This window comes from Cynoglossus semilaevis, chromosome 17 (genome assembly GCF_000523025.1).
Source record: "Cynoglossus semilaevis isolate Cse_v1.0 chromosome 17, Cse_v1.0, whole genome shotgun sequence".
In the NCBI taxonomy this organism is placed as follows: domain Eukaryota; kingdom Metazoa; phylum Chordata; class Actinopteri; order Pleuronectiformes; family Cynoglossidae; genus Cynoglossus; species Cynoglossus semilaevis.
Window position 1 is genome coordinate 16,361,980 of NC_024323.1, and position 17,596 is coordinate 16,379,575.

General features: G+C 45.0%; 3 protein-coding genes across 5 annotated transcripts in view; 1 reads left to right on the forward strand and 2 right to left on the reverse strand.

Annotated features, from left to right (window-relative positions):
• LOC103393641 (histone acetyltransferase KAT7-like) overlaps window positions 1–7,420 on the forward strand; it is a 10,075-nt gene extending 2,655 nt beyond the window's left edge. For both annotated transcript variants that reach the window (XM_008330675.3, XM_025064493.1), the window contains exons 3-15: window positions 548–751; window positions 858–1,139; window positions 1,239–1,321; window positions 1,447–1,533; window positions 1,746–1,844; window positions 1,933–2,043; window positions 2,438–2,629; window positions 2,790–2,879; window positions 2,958–3,098; window positions 3,638–3,731; window positions 3,972–4,118; window positions 4,618–4,724; window positions 4,849–7,420. In XM_008330675.3, the coding sequence (XP_008328897.1) occupies window positions 548–751; window positions 858–1,139; window positions 1,239–1,321; window positions 1,447–1,533; window positions 1,746–1,844; window positions 1,933–2,043; window positions 2,438–2,629; window positions 2,790–2,879; window positions 2,958–3,098; window positions 3,638–3,731; window positions 3,972–4,118; window positions 4,618–4,724; window positions 4,849–4,947 (1,736 nt within the window). In that variant the 3' untranslated portion in view covers window positions 4,948–7,420. The remainder of the gene's footprint in view (window positions 1–547; window positions 752–857; window positions 1,140–1,238; window positions 1,322–1,446; window positions 1,534–1,745; window positions 1,845–1,932; window positions 2,044–2,437; window positions 2,630–2,789; window positions 2,880–2,957; window positions 3,099–3,637; window positions 3,732–3,971; window positions 4,119–4,617; window positions 4,725–4,848) is intronic.
• Window positions 7,421–8,127: 707 nt separating this feature from the next.
• tac4 (tachykinin precursor 4) lies at window positions 8,128–11,512 on the reverse strand. Of its 2 annotated transcripts, XM_008330674.3 has the most exons (5): window positions 11,358–11,512; window positions 10,244–10,340; window positions 10,036–10,068; window positions 9,871–9,924; window positions 8,128–9,293 (listed from the first exon to the last, which is right to left on the reverse strand). In XM_008330674.3, the coding sequence occupies exons 1-5, from the start codon at window positions 11,481–11,483 to the stop codon at window positions 9,259–9,261; spliced, it is 345 nt and encodes a 114-aa protein (XP_008328896.1). In that variant the 5' UTR covers window positions 11,484–11,512; the 3' UTR covers window positions 8,128–9,258. The 2 variants fall into 2 exon arrangements, with proteins under 2 accessions (XP_008328896.1, XP_024920260.1); XM_025064492.1 differs by lacking the exon at window positions 8,128–9,293 and having other exon boundaries at window positions 9,618–9,924.
• Window positions 11,513–16,463: 4,951 nt separating this feature from the next.
• Window positions 16,464–17,596, reverse strand: part of LOC103393713 (growth hormone secretagogue receptor type 1-like) — a 2,822-nt gene continuing 1,689 nt past the window's right edge. The window contains exons 4-5 of the mRNA XM_025064557.1: window positions 17,147–17,591; window positions 16,464–17,053 (exon numbers count right to left, since the gene is read on the reverse strand). Coding sequence (XP_024920325.1) covers window positions 16,464–17,053; window positions 17,147–17,591 — 1,035 coding nt within the window. The remainder of the gene's footprint in view (window positions 17,054–17,146; window positions 17,592–17,596) is intronic.

Consider the following 17,596-nt stretch of genomic DNA (forward strand, 5'->3'; position numbering starts at 1 on the left):
CAGCCGTTTATTTTACCATTACCGCGGCTCCTGTTTATTCAGGAGACCTCTCTGTGGCTCCTGACTCTCACCTTTTATACTGCTCTAAACTCCAGGAGGAAGAAGTTCCACTTTCCTGCTGTCCCTATAATCAAACCTATTTATTACACAACAGTCTTGACCTGTGGCGACCTCTTGGTTTTTATGCCTAGACATTTTGTCTGTGTTCAGTTGTTGTTGTTCAGCCGTTACGGTGCATAGTTGGGTTAAAGTGAGTCACTGCTGTGGGGGTGGGGGTGGGGGGGTCCACACAGACTCTGAACTTCAACAGCTTCAGCACTACACATTATATGTACGGCCAGTGATAAAGCATGAATGGGTTCAGACAGCCTGACCCCCCCCTCCCCCACACTGACACACAAACACCCCCCTGTCTCACCCCCCCTTGTACTGCGTCAGAGGGAATCCACCAGGACAGAGGCTGACACTGTTCCTCTGTGGAGAAACTGACGGCACGGCTGACGATTTAAAATCATAACCCCCCCCCCCCGTCCTGTGTCTACCATAGACAGCTGTACTCCAGCCCACAGCAGTTCTCCCTCGGCTGTGGCTCCTGATGAAGTTCCTGATTCTGCAGCAGCATCAGTGGCAGCTTCAGTCTTCACTTCTGGACGCAGAATCACACGCAGCCAACAGGGGGTGACCAACGCCACAGCCAAAAGATACTCCCTGCGCCAGAGTAGGTCGTCAGGCTCCGATACTGAGGCGAATGGTGAGCGCTGCAGAGTCACATGACTGAGATGAACTCACGACAGAGGTGATTGACAGGCTCTAATGTTTTAAGGTGACTGTATTCCCTGTCCTGATTGGCTCATTAGATCTGAAGCAGGGGGAGGACCGGGATGAGACCCCGCCCCGCACTCCAACAGGCAACGCCCCCTCCTCAGAGTCTGACATTGAGGTTTCCAGCCCCGGTAACGACCTGGTGTCTTCCAGCAACGACGTCATCGTCTCCCAGGAGGAGGACGAGAGACTGGCCAAAGAGCTGTCCCTCAAAGAGGCCGCGGCCTGTGACCTGTCCCACCGGCCCAAGAGGCGGCGCTTTCACGAGAGCTACAACTTCAACATGAAGTGTCCCACACCTGGGTGCAACTCACTGGGTGAGGGAGAACATCTCTGTGTTCCTTCACACCCCGACCTGACCGTCCGTCCGTCCGTCTCTGTCTCTAAACGTCTTCCTGGGTTTTTTGTCCACTCAGGTCATCTGACAGGGAGACATGAGAGACATTTCTCCATATCAGGATGTCCTCTCTACCACAACTTGTCGGCTGATGAATGCAAGGTAAAACACACAGTGATTCTGTTTCTATAGAACCAGAACCTCCAGGGTCTCCGTCCTCAGAAACAGAGGGACAGCGACTGAGAGGTTTTCAGTTCTTTTTTAACAGCGTTGATTCTCGTTGTCAGGGCAAGGCATCGACACGTGAGAAACAGTCAGAGGAGAGGACGCTGTCGCACCGCCAGGACGAGAACAGACATTCCACAAGGAACCAGGTTAGACACGGCCCCCACCAGGGACCCCTCCTCACCGTGATTCACAATGACCAAAGCCTGTTCAGGCTGTTCAGATTTCACAAAGTAGCGGATCCTCCATTAGATCTGATCCTGGAACAGTTCAGTTTACACACGCACAGACGTTGACTCTCCATAGAAGACAAAGAGGTCAAATTCCTCTTTGAAATGTTTGTGTCTGTGTTTCATCACAGGCTCCAACCGAGCGTCAGCTGCGCTACAAGGAGAAGGTGACGGAGCTGAGGAGGAAGAGGAACTCTGGGCTGAATAAGGAGCAGAAGGACAAATACATGGTCTGTGTGTGAGAATACAAGTCAACCTGTCATCTTTAAAGGAGTGCATTTTCACACTTTGTGTTCAAATGTGTCCTCACACGTCCAGGAACACCGCCACAGCCACGGGACGAGCCGGGAGCCGCTGCTGGAGAACATCACCAGTGACTACGACCTGGAGCTGTTCAGGAAAGCGCAGGCACGTGCATCGGACGACCTTGTAAGAGAGAAATTTCATTGTCGTTATCATCACCGTCTCCTCCACCTTTTTCTCCTCCACTTTTATTTTTAACTCATCTTCTCGAAAGAACCCAGAGCTGCAGCCAGCATCATTCAGACCACGCAGACAACTTCAGAAAAATGGCTGTTAACCTTTTTCACATACATACAATTATAAATATGTATATATGTCTTTATATATATTTTCTTTTATATATATATATTTTTTTGTTCAAGCATTTAGAGCAAATGTCGAGAAACTCTTTATATATATTTTCTTTTATATATACTTTTTTTTTGTTCAAGCATTTAGAGCAAACGTCGAGAAAAAGTTTATTCTGAGCAACGTTAGTAGTTTGCCTTCTCACTTCCTGTCTTGGTCTCGGTCCCTACAGGAGAAGCTGCGTCTGACCGGTCAGGTGTCAGAGGGCAGCAACATGATAAAGACAATCACCTTCGGTCGCTACGAGCTGGACACCTGGTACCACTCCCCGTACCCGGAGGAGTACGCTCGTCTGGGAAGGCTGTACATGTGCGAGTTCTGCCTGAAGTACATGAAGAGCCAGACCATTCTATATATGCACATGGTGAATAAAAAAAACACACATAGAAAATACTTTAAATTCTTTCTTTGTGGGCCGCGCCCCCTACCTCGGAAACCACTGGCCAAAGACCAGTCACAGTGTAGACTTGATTTTTACATTTTTGTCAGTGGGTGGCGTTATAGTCCCTCCTGTTGTGTTTCAGGCCAAGTGTGTTTGGAAGCATCCTCCAGGAGACGAGATCTACAGGAAAGGAAACATCTCTGTGTTTGAGGTGGACGGAAAGAAGAACAAGGTAGGAGGCGCCGTCCTGACCCCTTGTGGGAGTATGTGGGCAGTGTTTCCGACCTCCGTCCTGTTTGTTTCCTCACAGATTTACTGCCAGAACCTGTGTCTGCTGGCCAAACTCTTCCTGGACCACAAGACCCTGTACTACGACGTGGAACCGTTCCTGTTCTACGTCATGACCGAGGCCGACAACACGGGCTGCCACTTGGTGGGGTACTTCTCAAAGGTAAAATAGACTACGGCCTGGTCTACGGCCTGGTCTCCCTGAAGTGTTGGGAACATTACAACAATTTCTTTTTCAGCCCAAGGGAACTACAGTAGCAACAGAATAGGAACATGTTCCGACCCGGCCCGTCCCAGGAGGCAGGAAGAGTGGAACACAGAGAACTTATTGACTCCAATAAGACTGTTGGAGTGCAGACAGAACAGAGAATTAAAGATGTGACAGGTGATGTTGGGGGGGGGGGGCGGACTGAGGAACCAAGACCACCGAGAAAAAAAATACACCTCATGAAGTAACACAGCAGAAAGTACAGAGAAGTACACGATGATGTTAATGTACAGTCGGGCTGTGAGAAAATCAAAATATCAATCTCCTCCATCAGTTATTGATTTTTTCTCTCCAATTCCCAGTCCAATATTCCTGGTGTTGGTTCATGTTCTTTTTCTTTTCTTTCTTCTCTAGTGATTCCAAATGTAGATCCCTCTGTTCCAGTGTTTCCTGATGAAAAGTTAGAATCCTGTGGTTGATTTGTCTGTGTGCAGGAGAAGAACTCCTTCCTCAACTATAACGTCTCCTGTATCCTCACCATGCCACAGTACATGAGGCAGGGCTACGGAAAGATGCTCATAGACTTCAGTGAGTACAGTTTTTTTATTTTCAAATATATTCTCAGAGAAAACTGCTTTAACTCAATACTTCTGTCTAACCTCCTTCTTTTCTTTCTGTCTCTTTCTGTTGCTGCTGTTCACTCTCTCTTTAATTTGTTTTTTTGTGTGTTTATTTTACTTCTTCAACTGTTTCCTTTTACTCTTCTTGTGTGTATTTCCGTTCCTGCTGTAATGTCCACACCCGCTCCTCCTCCGTCCATTCTTCCAGGTTACCTACTGTCCAAGGTGGAGGAGAAGGTGGGCTCCCCTGAGCGACCTCTGTCCGACCTGGGGCTCATCAGTTACCGCAGCTACTGGAAGGAGGTGCTGCTGCGATACCTGAACAACTTTCAGGGCAAGGAGATTTCCATCAAAGGTGAGTTCAGGACCAGACAGAACAGGAAGTCACGGTTCATTTGTCTGACTCTACTCCACACTTCTCTCCTGCTGTAGCGTCTTTCAGCCTGCAGGTGTCGTAGTCTGTGGTGGTTTGTTTTTTTTCCTGTGTTGTGTCTCTAACAGCTGCAGTATTTCATGGTCTGTTTTCCTCACGGTCCAAACACAGGCTTTTCTCTGTCTGGACCTGGACCCCCCCCCCCCCCTAACCCCCGGTGTGTCGTCTACTTTTATTCATGCTGCCTTTTTATCACTTCTTATTACTTTTGCCTTGGTTCTTGCCCTCGGTGCCATCCTTCAAAGACGGTTTCATCCCAGTGGAACGTCCTGGGAAAATAATAAAGAAACAGAAGTTTCCCAAACGTTCTTAAAAACACACACACACAGTAGTTTGGTCAAACGCTGGGGAGTGTGTAAACAGGCCTGGAGTGACCTCTGACCTGCGGCCATGAAGTGACCTGTGGCTCCTGTGTTGACAGAGATCAGTCAGGAGACGGCGGTCAACCCCGTGGACATCGTCAGCACGCTGCAGTCGCTCCAGATGCTCAAGTACTGGAAGGGAAAGCACTTGGTTCTAAAGAGACAGGTAGGAGGGAGAAAAGAAGCTAAAAAGGTTCTGGAAAAGTCCTGGGAAACACTTTCAAGAAAGACATGAAAAACTGACACAAACCTTGAACGTGTTCCTAACGTCTTCTCCCTCCTCCCTGCAGGACCTCATCGATGACTGGAAGGCCAAGGAAACCAAACGTGGAACTGGAAAGTCCATTGATCCCACGGCGTTAAAATGGACTCCACCTAAAGGGACGTAGACGGACTTCCTGTGTGTGTGGCTCTGAACCCCGGTCACACAGAAACACTCTCTCTTCACACTGGCATGTTCTCAGACCCTGAGCCTAAACTGTCTCACCTCCACTCGCTGCCTATCTCCGCTTCAGCCCATGGTCCACGTAGGGTCCAGCCCGGTCTCTGGGTTCAACCAGTCACCAGCCAGAATTAGTCAGAAAAAAATAAAAAGCTCACAGACGAAGAAAATATAAAATTTACACCAAAACATAAATCCAGTGGCTGTGTTTTTAACAGTAAGAAAAGCAGCCCCAGATTATTACAGAGCCACTTTACATGTAAGTATGTTAACAAAATCATGAAATTTAAAGATTTTCTATATGTGACATGCACCTTATCTGTATTTAAATATATTTATTCAATTTTTTTTTGGAAAATGTTCATGTTTTTAGAACAAGTTCTAGAACTGGTCTAGAATGTTGTTGTTGTTGAGGTTTTAAAATATGTAGGTTAAAAACTCATATTTAAACAGGTTCCCAGTCTTTTTTTCTATTTTATATGAAAACAATTCTAAAAAGTTTTAACTGACCCTTTTTCACTGACACACCTAGAGATGGAGACCAAACAGTGGCTGTTTGAACCCAGAGACTCCGCCTCAACTGTCAGCATGTAGTGGTAGTTAACACAGCAGGAAGTTACAGCTGCCTCCAGCCAGGTGAGAGACTTTTCTGTTGTTATTTGATTTCTCTGGAATCAGAAAAACTTCCTGTTGTTCCTCTGGTCGTCGTCTTATAAAGAATTGCGTTGTCATGGAAACGATTCACTGTCTTCTACCTCTGACGTACCACCACTGTATGACAAGCTTTTAGGACGGTTGTTATTTTGTGTTTAACACTTAGCGTTAGCTTTGTAGACATGCTAATTTATATTCCTAAAGAAAAGAGACGTCGGCTGCTTAGAACGGACCGAGTCTAGTCGGAGAATTCCTGCTCCATGTCTTTGTGAATAAAAAATATTTATTTTAGTGGATTAAAAAAGCTACAGAACATTTCACCTCTGCTGCCCCCACAGGACGAGACACTGAACGACAAAAAAAACCCCAAAACATTTTAAACGTTTGTGTTCACGTTTCCTACATTTCTTGTGCTGCTTCAGTGAACCTTGTCTTGTTTTTGCCGCCCCCTGTAGCTTTGAACTGTCATTATGTTTCTGCTCATCAACTTGTTTGTAACAAACCTGCAGCGTTTGTGCACATTTGGGGAACGATTTAGCACATTTTTGCCTTTTCATCAAAACAGTATCAACTAGGGGTCTAAATTAATATACGAATACACTGAGATATTGCAGTATTTCAGTGTATTGCAGTATATTGTGATATATCGTATCGTATCGTCAGATTCCTGCCAATACACACCGCTGGTATGGACAGTAACGTGTTGAGTTTGGCTACTGAAGTGTTGGTGAACCACGGGTTTAACCACAAATGTACTTTTTCTAAAGATGCTCCAGCCTTAAAGGTGTACTCTGTAGGATTTGTTTTAAAGTTCTATTGCCAAAATTATTTATAAAATAATCTGCATTACGAGTGTGAGAACGTTTCCTAGAAAGTTGAGTGAGTTGAGTGACCACTAGATGGGGCTCAATCGCACACAATGCCTGGTTTTGGGGGTATATGTTTTTAGTTTTTTTGGGGGGGTGGGGGGGTGCAGTAAATGTATACACCTGCTGAAGACTTTTGCACAGTTACTCTCCACGTAAGTCCACAGCTGACGAACTGAATTAGACAATTAGAAACATTGATATAAATGTTTTATTAATTTTGTAATATTCCTTTTTATTAGAGTTTTTCTTTTTTTTTTTACACGACATCATCAGTGGACATTCAGTAAATACAGCCAGTTTCTTTTTTTATGTTTTGTAAAACAAATGTGTCTGAAAGAGACAATATTCACATATTAAATATATACCTGAGTGGAAAAGGTTAAATCAAAACACACACACACACACACGTGTGTGTGTGTGTGTGTGTGTGTGTCCCGGTGGAGTGTGTTGGACAGTTCAGGTCCTGCTGTCGTCCTGTGGCTCAGTGTCGTCACGGTCACTTAGAGAAACCAGAAGTATGTCATCACCGTCCTCCTCGCCGCGGCGGTGCCTCCACGTCCTCGCCGCACACACACACACACACACACAGACACACACACAGACAAAAGTGTCCTGGTAGCGTTGTGTTGTCCAGCTGTGGGTTTTTTGTACTTGCTCGTCACGTATCAGTCCCTCTTCAATAAACACAAATGGTGATCTCTTCCTCCTGTGTTGTTTGTGTGTTCACCGTCTCCCGTGGCAACGGCGCCGGAGAGCGTGTGAAGGAGTGTGTGTGGTCGGTCAGCTGTCGTCACGGACGCTGATCAAGACGAGGACGAGGAGAATAAAGTCGCCGTGTGGCTGCGGAAAAGATTTGATGAGTTTGGACGGAGGGTCTGAGATGGACTGAAGTGGAGACGTGTCGGGGGGGGAGGGCCTGGGGGGGGCCGGGTCTGGAGATTCTTGGAACAAGGATCTTCTGGAGAAGCTTCACTGGGGTTCAGAAATGACCCAGTGACATCACTGTGATGTCACTGGAGCCTTTTCAGTGTTAACGTGGAGTTGAATGTGACTTCCTGTTGGGGGGGCGTGTGGGGGGCGGGGTGTTCAACTGTAGTGTCCAGGTTTATGTCGTAATTCAATCAGAACTCACACCACCGTCTCCTCATTGTTTCCTGAATACGTAAGCATGTATTCCAGTGTATTCCTAACCCAAACCGTGGGGTGCGGCCCTCTCAGGGGCCACTGGGCGATGTCTAATTTAAAAATGATTCAACTGTGAAGAATGATGTCATTTGTTCAGTGAAAATATCAACTCCACTTCTTTTTTTTTTTCTCCACTTCTCATTGGCTCTCTCCGCCACAGTGTGTGTCACCGACGCTCTGATGTCTTCGTCTACAGAATGCACAGATTTGATTGGCTGATTAGTGTGGAGTGGATAATGGAGGAAATGATCATTCAGACACAAAGGACAGGATTGTCAAAGTGTTTCTCCTTCCCTAGATGTTTGGTGGAGACTGGAGCGCTGACGTCAGAGGTCTGTGCTCAGGGGCTCAAAACCTGGGGCGTGGATGGTCACAGCGCCAGCCGGGCGGTGCGTGTGCGGGGGGGGGGGGGGGGGGGGCGGCGAGGGGATGGTTCTCTGGTTGATAACATTGATTGAACCACCATTGTACAACAGATACACACACTGACGTGTCGACTCCACAGTTCACACGTCGCGTCCTCTTCTCCGTCACTTTAAGGCCGTAGAAAAATCGATCTCGGTTAAATACTGCAGTAGAGACTGTGTAGTACTCTGAATGGACAAATACATTAACACCGCCGTGTTTAGTCACCATCTTGAAACTTGCAATTTCTCAACACCTAAAAACAACCCTCCACCAGAGTTCGTCTGCCTGGTGCCGTGTGAGAACTTCTGCCCCCCCTCCCCCCCCCCCCCCGAGGCTTCACTGACTCTCTGTTTATTTTAGAATCTAATTTCAGATGCTGCTAAGTGTTTAGAGGTGTGAGCGGTCTCTTCTGACTTCACGGAGCTGAGTCAGTCTCTCTTATGTAACTCTCAGCTTCAGTCCTTCATGACCAATATTTTGATTTGTTTTATTTTTCTTTTTTAACTGCAGGTATTTGGTTCTTATTCTCATTTTCCCGTTGTTTTTACTTCATGATTTCAGTTTACCGTCGTCTTCAACAGCTGAGTTACCAGCTTTATTTTTTAAATCTTTCTTTAACCAGTTATAATGTGTAACACATTTTTCTCTGCCTTTGAAATAATGATTCCTTATTTCAAAAGTCTTAACTTTTCTAACTCTGGGCTGGTGCAGGTTTCACAGCCTCAGATGTTTTGTTAGCACTCAGTGTTCTTTTCTACGAGTCGGTGACTGGTAGAAAAGAACACTGAATACCCCCGCTCACTGACACACACACACACACACACACACACACACTGTTAATGTAATCAGCTTTAATGATTGGACATGACAACAGCCGATGCCTTTAAACTTTCCAGGCCGACATCGATCATTAGATCAGCGCTGAATGAAAGATGATTATTCCAGGGTTTGCGGCAACTTTTATTACTTCCTGTAAATTGCATCAGACAACACTGGTTGTGATCAAAGGCGTTCCCCCCCCCCCCCCCCCCCCACTGCACGTCCAGTTGATCAACAACATAGGACTTTATTGGACATTATAGTTGAATCAGAGATGGAATTACAGCTGCGGCCATTTGTTCGTTTTATTTCCATTTCTGTCGTTAATTAAAGTCGGAGTTCCACTGCTCGTCCACATCTGGAGGCGGAGACAAGACAAGAACAAACGGTTGGACTCAGAGGAGTCAAGTGCAAATCAGGCTGTTATTGGCTGTCGCTAGGGATGTAACGACACGATCCACAATCAAACAAATGAAAAACAATGATCCTGTTTTTGTAAGAACTGTGCAAAATATCATTACCAACTATTGTATCTTAATTAATAATAATAAGAAAAAAACAACAACAAAAGAAGATCAAAAACAGAAAGTGGAAAGAGTTCCTTTTTTTACAGTTCCACTGGAGAACACTGTTGGTGTCTGTGGAACACGTTCTTCCCACGTTCTGTTCTGACACCTGAACGTCTCTCAGCCTACAGAGGGACCTGACGTCTGGGTTTAACAGTGGGTCACAACCAACGTTTCTAGGCGCTTACCGCCACCTACTGTACTGAAGTGTGTAGTGTCATGGTCCGACCATTCTCTTTACACCTTGATGGTGATTGATTCTTTTGAACTGATGCGAAATGTCACGCATTTGTATCGATTTTTAACCGATGTGCGATGCATCGTTACATCCCCAGATTTGCGTACGACATCTGTAGATCTTAGCGTTACCTCCACTCAGATTTCTTCTGCCCATGAGGCCAACAAACATCGCTCCTTTGTTTCCTGGTGAGGATGCAGAGAATCAGAGTGAAAATGAATATCAGGTGTTTATCTAAAGGCAGACACAGAACAAAAGAACATTAAAAAAACCCACAGAGTTCTAACCATACTCACGTTTCCCCCCCGCCCTCACGGGCTCATAGGAACCTGAAGTACAGAGCAGAGAATTAGGCAGCGATTAGAAAAACCGGGAGATTAAAAATCAACATTCCTCAGAATAGAAAGAGCGTCATAAAATACCATAATAATAATAATAATAATAATATCCCCACAGTGTGATCAATAAAAGGTTCGATTCCCACTCAGTCCTGTTTGTTTTTACCTAAGCTTCTTCCCATCAGGCCGTGGAACTGGTGCGATTTTGACCGTTTGATGAGTTCCGCCAGACGATTGCTTAGAGCTCCCTCCTCTGGGTATTCCTGCACACACACACACACACAGCTGTAATATGCTCTTATTAATCAGTGGGGGGGGGGTGTGTCTGGGTGCATCATTAGTTAGTGTCTAGTTATTGAAGTCCGTGATTAACTCTCCACGTGTCTCTGACCTTGTTAGTCACTTGTTGTTACACATTTAGATTTGTTAAAATGTCTTTTAAATTTTGTTAAGGTGAGAGATTATTGATTATTGATTATTGATTCTGTACAATCAGAAAAAACAACAGATGAAAAACGATCGAACTGAAAAACAAACAAATTATACTGAGAAAACATTTGATTACAGCCAAAAATGCACCAAATACCTGTCAGAAATATATATATGTAAATATATATGTATGTATATATGTATTTGTACCTTCTGTCTATGTACAAGCTGGAACTGCTCAGATTTTCTGTTCACAACAGCAGAGCACGGATAAATCCCCAGAGGTTAGATTAGAAAAAAGAAAAAAATATTCAAACAACAATTTATTGGTTTTTTTTTCTGAACAAAAAATTAATTCATGGCCAGAAACGTTTTAATTTGAAAAAAACTGACAACAAAAAAATCCCGAATTGGTTAACTGTATTTAAACAAAGACGTTTTCTCTCTGTTCAGAAGCGTTTCGATGTACGGAGCTCAGGTCAGAGTCTGTGGAGCTGTCCGTGGTGCTGAAACGACAAACCCAGAGGAAAACTAACACGAACCTCCTGAAACTGGACCGGAACAAGAGTCCCGATGGTCCGAGGGAGAGGTGGTGGTGGTGGTGGTGGTGGTGTGTCAAACAGGTAAAGACAGAAACACCTAAAGCCTCAGGAATCCACGTTAGTCGTGTCTGGAGACTTGTCTAAAATTCCTTCAGTCTTGTTTTGGGTCAAGTTCTGTTCGTTTATGACGAAGTCTCAACGCAATGTTTTAACGTTTTTCTTTTATATTTATTATTTGCTCATTTGGAAAAAAAATCGATTTATAGAAATTATAGAAATTTTCAAACTTTTGCCGATCTCGTTTCCTACCTGCCAGTTGTCCAAGCCCCACGTCTCTCCGTCCTCCTCCTGCCTGGACAGCGGGTTCCCCAGTGCCCCGAAAACCTGCACGAACACGAACACCAGCAGCAGCACGGCGAACTTCAGAGCCTCCATCGTCGCCTCGGGTCAGAGTGGTTCTGAAGGATTCGAACTCTTAGTGATGAAAACTCGAACCAAATCAAAGTGAGTTCTGCGCCGTTTTATTCCCGAACCTCGGTTTCTGTTCACTCTTTTTAAAGCATCTTCTCTCCCTCCCTCCCTCCCCTCCCTCACCCATCTAACCTGACCTCAGTCCCACGCTAGCCCCTCCCTCTTGTGCCCAGCCTACGGTATTAAAATGAATAAATCTCCAAGTCCAGAGTTTTGTTTGTTTCTCTCTTGTCTTTCTCAGATTTATTGTTACAGTAAAAATCCACCTTCTCTGGAGAGTAAGATCTGATCTGGGACACGGCGTGAACTGACGTAACACATTCCTCTGTTTGTTCACCAGCTGTAACGTTAGAACAATAACCATCTGTCTGAGTTTATTCAACCAGAAGGTTCCGTTGAGATGAAGAATCTGAAGATGAAATCACAATAAACGTCTGCCTCACCGTCAGAGCTGCTGCCTCCACGGGATCTACGTGGTGTTTCTGTCTCACTCACGTGTGGGAAATTTAAGATCCACAGTAAAAACACACACACGGAATAAAACAGGTTCATAAAAGCAGGTTAATAATAACAGGAGTCTAAAGAACTGTTGACAAGTGTCATGTAACAAAGACACGCTTTATTTTCATTAACTGTGAAAAACAATAACTCCAACTGTTATAAATCCCCATTGATTTTATTATTATTGCTAGTGTTGTTAAAGTATTGTTAATTAATCGTTAAATACTGTTGATACTGAACTGGTGAATTTTAATCAGGCGTCTCGTCTGAGGTTCGTAGAGAGGTCCTCACTGAGGAGAGTTCTGGTTTTGTAACATGTCTCCTAAAAGTTCGTTAAAGAAGTTAAACGTCGTCTGTGTCAGGATTATTCTCTGACCGGAATCCGCTCCCCGGTGAGGAGGTTCCAGGAAAATAGTTACGACAGCCCTGAGCGATAAAATATGATTTAAAAAACAAACCAATATTGGTCGTAAAATATAGAATCAACAAAACATATGTCTTTAAATTCATCCGCCACATGTTCGATTCCCGGTCTGTTTGGAGAGCGGGTCCAGACCACAGTTTTGGTCTGTGTCACCGTGTCACCTGCTCCTGGTACTGTTGGATTTTCCACTGCTCTGTTTGAATGACACTGCAGGTGGCGATCGTGGACACGAACGTGATGAATGCAGTTCTTACTCGTCGCTGCAGCAACGGCCCATAACGAGGATCCAATTAGCTGTTGGACAGAAATCATTAGCTTTTCTGCGTTTCTCCAGACAAACAGATCTTTTTTTTTTCCTGTTCGCCTTCTGAGAAACGATCGCATTTTCTGAACTAGATTCATAAGAAAAAAAAAACACTCAGAAATGACGAGATTTTTTTTAACTTTATTTTCAGGTGGCACCGATGTGTTTGGCTGAACCTGAAAGTTGAAATTGCGCCCTGCAGGTGGCAGTGCCGAGCACCGGAGACCTTCACGTCACAGGTAAGTCTTACAACAGATCGGAGTTTTCAGAGTTTTACGATGATTTCACCTGGAAATGTTGTTGTTGTTTTTCTTTATAAATGAACTTTGTGTCAAAGTGGCCATAAAATCCCTCGACGTCTTTAAACGTTTCATCCTACAGAGGTCACTGTCCCCAACATGTCTGGATTCAATTTTTAAATCAGATCATTCCTCTGAGAGTCTGTTGTTGGTCCTGTTTCAGTAGAACAGGACCATTTACGTCATTTACGTTATTGATGAACGTGATGACAAATCACGTCTTTTGTCTGAGTGACACACAGACATTGATCAGTACCGGGTATTCCAGTTCTGTGGAACTGACCTTCCATCGGTTCTCTGGTTCAGTCATCACTCACTTACGTCTCCACTTCTTTATAACGGCAGCAGATGAAGTTTTTTTTTTTCTCTCTCTTTATCAGTCGCTCATCCGACAAATTACCGGTTACAATCAATTTCCTTTGACAATCATGACCTATTGTGGAGGAAGTCCTTGTCATCTGTAGGAGAAACTGCAACATATAGTCGTCGTCATCAAGATGTTTCATTGGCCGTGGCCATGAGAGATCATCAGGTGTTCTTAGGTCAAATAACTGACCTTAAAAAGTCTACATTTACTGCAGCCGATGTCTATAAAACTGAAAAACAAGGGCGAGAACTGTGGAAGAAGATCTTTGTGTCTTTCTTCAATTCCTGAGTGTACGTCAGTGTTGTGTTCAACTAAACAGCTCAGTAAGTTTTTGTAAATCGTTCTACATCATTACATGTACTTTTTTGGGAATTTCTCTAATGTTAAATAAGTTTGTTATATAAAGACAGAAGATTCAAACACACAGTGGACGTTTCAGTCTGGATTTAAATAGAAATGGATATAAATGTCGTTTTTTTTTCTCTCTTATTCCGACACCTGGTCTTGAAAAGCCCTGTGATGTCAGCTGTCTGACAACAGGAGGCAGAGCTGCTGCAGGGTTCACAGCGCAGAATCAGAGTCAGTCACATACATGATGACTGAACAGATCATGTAACAGGAAATGATGTCAGAGCTGGATATAGAAGCAGGTTCTCAGTTTTATGTCCAGGTCTGGAAGATTAGACTTAGATTAGGACTAGGTTCTTGGAACTGTTTTTTTTTTTTTTTACAGCAGACTCATTACGGAGGAACATTATGGGCTGCTGTTGTTTCCATCACCTCCACAGTGATGTTCATGGTCCACCACAGAGTTCTTCTTCTGGTCTGAGGACCAAGTGAAGCTTCGTCAAGAAGAAAGCCAAGTCTGTTGTGGTGCAAAGCTGAAGTACGAGGTACAAGTATTTGAATGAAGTACCAGGTCAATACTAGTATTCATATTGATTTTTACTGAATATAAGAAATATATTTCAGTATGACAGTAACCCCACCCTCTCCTCCCCCTGCCCCCCTCCTCCTCCTGTTCATGGTGGGGGCAGATGTGACACAGGAGGTGGACACTGAGCAGAGACACTGAGGATGGGGACGGGGGACACCACCTACTACTCAGGTACAATGCAAGAGAACCCCCCTACTGTACCGTACTGTACTGTACTGTACTGTACTAACATTCAGGTGATGCCTGTGTGACTCTGCCTGCAGGGGGCGCTCCCCTGCGTCACAGCTGTCACTCACCTGAGGAGCTCTGAGCGACTCCACACCGTCGTTTCTCCGTACGTCCTGGTTTGGATCCTTCCTGCTGCAGCTGCACCAGGTAATAAATACCTGCAGTAAACTAGAGTGTATGTCTCCCCTGCCTCCCCCCCCCGCCCCCCTCCCCTCCTGCTTCATAATTAGAGCCCTCTATCATTTGCTGCTGAGAGCTGCGGCCTGCTGAGGGGCCTGACAGTAAGACAGGTCGGCCGTGTGTGTGTGTGTGTGTGTGTGTCATGATTATGATCAGGCACTGATCCTGTGACAAGGATCAGATGTGTAGTATTACTGCAGTAAAACAGAAAGATGATACCAGGCAGTACACTGAAGTACTCAGAGTGTGTATCTGTGTGTGTGTGTGTCTCACACACACACACACAGATACACACCACTCCTGCATCACGTCTGTGGGCCGATGACGGGGCGGAGTGTAAATGAACGGCGCTGTAATTATCAGCGTTTCTTTTTCTCCTGCCTGGAGCTTCTTCTCACCAGAAAAAACTCATTAAAGACACGTTGGAAAAACACTCATCTGGATGATGTCGCGTTCCAATAAGTGTGTAACTGACGCCACCAGCACTTTGGTCCTCATTCATGTTCTGACAGGACGGTGAGACGTGTCCCACTGTCTCACATCATGTTCCAAAGACACTTCTGTCATGTTTGACATTTGATTTTTTTTTTAGTTCTGTTGTGATAATTCACACAATGGTGGAAGGTGTTAATGTGTGTGTGTGTGTGTGTGTGTGTGTGTGTGTTAGTCAGTCCAGTTGAATCAGAAAGATAAATTCTTTTATATTGTTTATCTTTTTATCCATTTATATTAAAGTGGTTGATTAAGACGCAGCACAAAGACAAGCAACATGAAAAAGAGCGGTGTTTATTCTCAGTGTTCAGACTCAGATCAACTCTGTCACATCTGTGGTTCACTTAATGATGAAGACAAATATGAAGTAACTTCACACTGAGAAAAAAAAACGAAACAAAAAAGGCATTTGTCGCTTCCTCTTTTGGGGACACAGTGCCATCTGGTGGTGGTGAAGGTGTAGGCAGATGTAATGTATTTTGGGCTAAATTGGTTAAAAATCGATTATGTTGGGTCGAGACCGTATGGGTGATGATGATGATGAAGATGATGATGATGATGATGTCAGGACCAACCCTCTATTAGCAGCATGAGTGGGAATAACAAGAAGGAAATGAGGAAATTCAAGAAGTACCAATTTTCAAAACAAATGAACGAGGTCAAAGGACAGATAAGTTTATGACAAATGAACGAGGTCAAAGGACAGATACGTTTATGCACAAACACCATCATTATCCTTATAAAAGGTCAATTAAACACATTTTGCTTCTTACATTATTATTATTATTATTATTCAGGTTGTAGCCCTGCCCTCTCCTGGTGAATAGTGGGATTGGCTCGAACTAGTCAAAAAGTCAATTAAACTAACTGAAAACTTTTTGTTTTTATTAGGACTGTTGTAAATTCAGACACTTTCACCACCCTTCACTAGAACTTCAAAAACAGACGGTCCTGCCCTCTAGTGGTGAGGTACGGCTTATTACAGTATTGCAGTTCTGAATGAATGAAACCTGTGTTTGTACTATACATCTTTGAGTTATAGCTTCCATATTTTTCCTTCCATAGTATTAATTCCATTATGTTATTAATCACGATTAATCCTGATTAATTACATTAAAAATTTGAATTGTTTGATAGAAAAAAGCAAGAAACAAAAACCAGCTGTTCCACTCGTGCTTCGTCTTCATCTTCCTCTTCCTCTGTGTGTTTGTGCTACACAGGTGTGGTTGAGTTTTGCGCGGTGACCGTTGTGTGTGCGCGGCGAGGCTGCGTGTTACAGTTAGCGTGCACGAGGCTGTGCACGGCGTGTCTGTACCTGGTGGACATCATGTTGTACAGCAGCGGGTTGACGGCGGCGCTGAGGTAGTAGAGGACGGAGGACACCAGGTTGAAGTACTGGGACAGGTAGTACAAAAAATACAGTTGTGTATCGCTGTGAGTTTGGCTGTAGAGGTCGCTGTTGTATTTTGTAGTGTTTCTGTCCCACGGCGTCTCAGCGAGTCCAGAACCTTCCTGTCTGGGTTCAGCGTTCTGTGACGATTCATATTTGTTTATTTGTCCCCGTGTGTCGGTGCCACACGTCACACCAGCGCCCTCTACAGGAGGGTATTCAAGTTTGACTGCAGACTGTGCGTGCGCGTCTGAGTCTGCAGGACCGTCAGACTGGACGTCTACGTACTGGTGTCGGTTAGAATCCACGTACGTTTCCTGTCTGTCGGTGTTGGTGCCCAGAGACAGAGAGAATATGGTCCGACCAACGTGGAAGGGCAGCCAGCAGAGGACAAAGGCCAAGACGATGACTCCTGAAGGGGACGTGGAAGGAGACAAGAGGACAAGAAGACGTTTAGTGGACCTCAGATTCTTTGTCTGTCTGTTGTTCGTGCGTCTCTACTCACCCAACATCTTGATAGTATGTCGATGAGTCTGGTCCTTCCGGCTCCTCCGTTGGCGGATCCACAGAGTCCGTCCAATGAGGCTGTAGACCAGCCCCAAGATGAACACCGGTACCAGGAAGTACAGGTTGGACAGAATCATCATGGCCGCCAACAGGCCAGAGGAGACGGCGTAGTCTGTGCAGCGGCACTCTCTCCGGTCCATGTCTGTATCCACGCCCCTCATTTTTCCTCCTCCCTCGTCTTCTTTCATTTTATTTTGCTGGAGCCTGTCTCCTCCTCGTCCCCCTCCACCCTCACCCTGGTCTGACCCATAGTCCTGTGTCTTCTCTCCTGGTTCTCCGCCGTCTGTCCCTAACGTTCCCAGCTCCCCCTCCTCCTCCCCCCCCTCGTCCCCCCTCCCCTCCTTGACTAATTCTTTTATTCCATTCTCTCTCCACTTCATCTCCTCCG